This window comes from Propithecus coquereli, unplaced genomic scaffold (assembly GCF_000956105.1).
Source record: "Propithecus coquereli isolate 6110/MARCELLA unplaced genomic scaffold, Pcoq_1.0 Scaffold508, whole genome shotgun sequence".
Taxonomy (NCBI): Eukaryota; Metazoa; Chordata; class Mammalia; order Primates; family Indriidae; genus Propithecus; species Propithecus coquereli.
In genome coordinates, this window is record NW_012150930.1 from 698,135 (window position 1) to 699,965 (window position 1,831).

Below are 1,831 nucleotides of genomic sequence, written 5' to 3' on the forward strand. Positions count from 1 at the left end.
TTGATAATATAAAATTTATCATTTATGAGTTGAAATTTCAAAGATTAAGTCCTGTTATAAATATTGTTATGAACTTTCTACTAAAATTCTGTGAAGCACTGTTTTTGCAGTAAAATGAACTCCTTTCTAGATATCAAAGAATATTATTAATGTAATTTCAGTGCCATGAAGGGAATGGGATGTGAATCACTGTGTCAGAGAATAGGGAATAACTTATAATAATAATAATAGTAATATCAGTGTTACAATTTTTGGTGATTTTGAAAAAATATCTTAAATTCAAAGTTGCTTTAATATAGATTTCAAAGTACTGGATCATATGTTTATGTCACTGCTTTTATTCTGTTGTTTCCAATAGATTCCAGGACAGCAAACAGATGGTATGAAACTTGAATTTGCAGAAGAAAACCTCCCAAAAGAGGAAACAGAGTTTTTATCAACCCATTCTCAGATGACCAGTTTACAAGACATTGGTAAATTTTGATTACATACCACAATCAATATTTTACTTTTTTACCAAATATTCAGTAATTTTCTTTTCTACTTTAAAATTTGAGACAACTTAGTGACCTTGGACAGTTCATTGCAACCTCTCTGATCTCAATTTTCTCATCCTTAAAATGAAAAATTTGGCCTACTTATCTCTTTGGTCCTTTCCCACTTCTTACGTTCTATGAGTCTAAATTGTTTTAAATTTAAAGACATAAAATTGTTGGATTTAGGGGTACTACAGTCATGAGCATAGAAAAATGATCTTGAATTGCACTATTTATGTTTTCTTGTTTTCATCAGAAGTAATTCAAATTGAAACCTGAGTTACTACCACTAAGAACATTTTTTTCAAAGAAGAATTAGTATTTTCTGCACACACAAAGTGATTGTGGTATTTCAGTAATTTGTACTGAAATGGGCATTTTCTTCTATTCACATAACAGATATTGATCATAAAAGCAAGTTATCTTCTCTCCAAGATATTGAAAAAATTAAACAACTTGAAGAACAAGTTCAAACATTAGAAAACCTCATATCCTCTTTGCAGCAACAGTTGAAAGAAACTGAAGAAAACTATGGGGCAGAGATCAGTTGTTTGCAGGAAAGACTTCAAGCTATTGATGAATCCACAGTTCAGCCAAGGTATCCATCTACTTATAATTTCATTCAGTAGTATTTGTAGTTTAGTAACAATCATAGTATCATCTGGAATGGTTATTTTAAGGACAAAAATGTAACTTAAGCAAAGTTGCTTGAAAGAGATATAAGATGTAGCATTTTTCAGAAGTAAGAGTGGGAGATAATTCTCTATCTTTGAAATGTATGAAGTAGATGTTGAGGTAAACCAAAGACATTTTAGTATAGGAATTTTATTTACATTTTTATTTGCTAAAGATGCTGGTTGTTACTAATCTGAATTAAATCAGGCAGTGCGCATGTATTTGTGGTTTATTCTATGCCCAGTCTTTGCTACTTTGATGTGGTGAGTATTTAAGGACTATAAGATACAGTCATTCCAATCATGGCTGGATTTCCCTCCACTTGGTTGTCTAATGTTTAAATTCACCATGTCCCAAGTAGAACTCTGGATCTTTCCCTCAAAATTTGCTCCTTCTGCAGCCATCTCTGTCTATCATGAGTCCTCTTTGATACCTCTCTTCTAATTTATCAAGAAATCCTGTTTTCTCTGTACTTCTTTGTTTTTTCAAAGTACTTCTGAACTGCACCACTCCTCACCACCCGCGGGCCCCTGCCATCATCGTATCTCATCTGGATTACCCTAACTCCTCCCTGAAGTCTATTCTCAACATAGTCAACTCAGGTGGCAGAACCTTGCTTT

General features: G+C 32.7%; 1 protein-coding gene across 1 annotated transcript in view; it reads left to right on the top strand.

Moving 5' to 3' along the window:
- The window catches only part of AKAP9 (A kinase (PRKA) anchor protein 9), a 221,395-nt gene that overhangs the window by 103,916 nt on the left and 115,648 nt on the right, over positions 1 to 1,831 (top strand). Inside the window, exons 11-12 of the mRNA XM_012656550.1 lie at positions 359 to 473; positions 936 to 1,134. Of these exons, the coding sequence (XP_012512004.1) occupies positions 359 to 473; positions 936 to 1,134 (314 nt within the window). The remainder of the gene's footprint in view (positions 1 to 358; positions 474 to 935; positions 1,135 to 1,831) is intronic.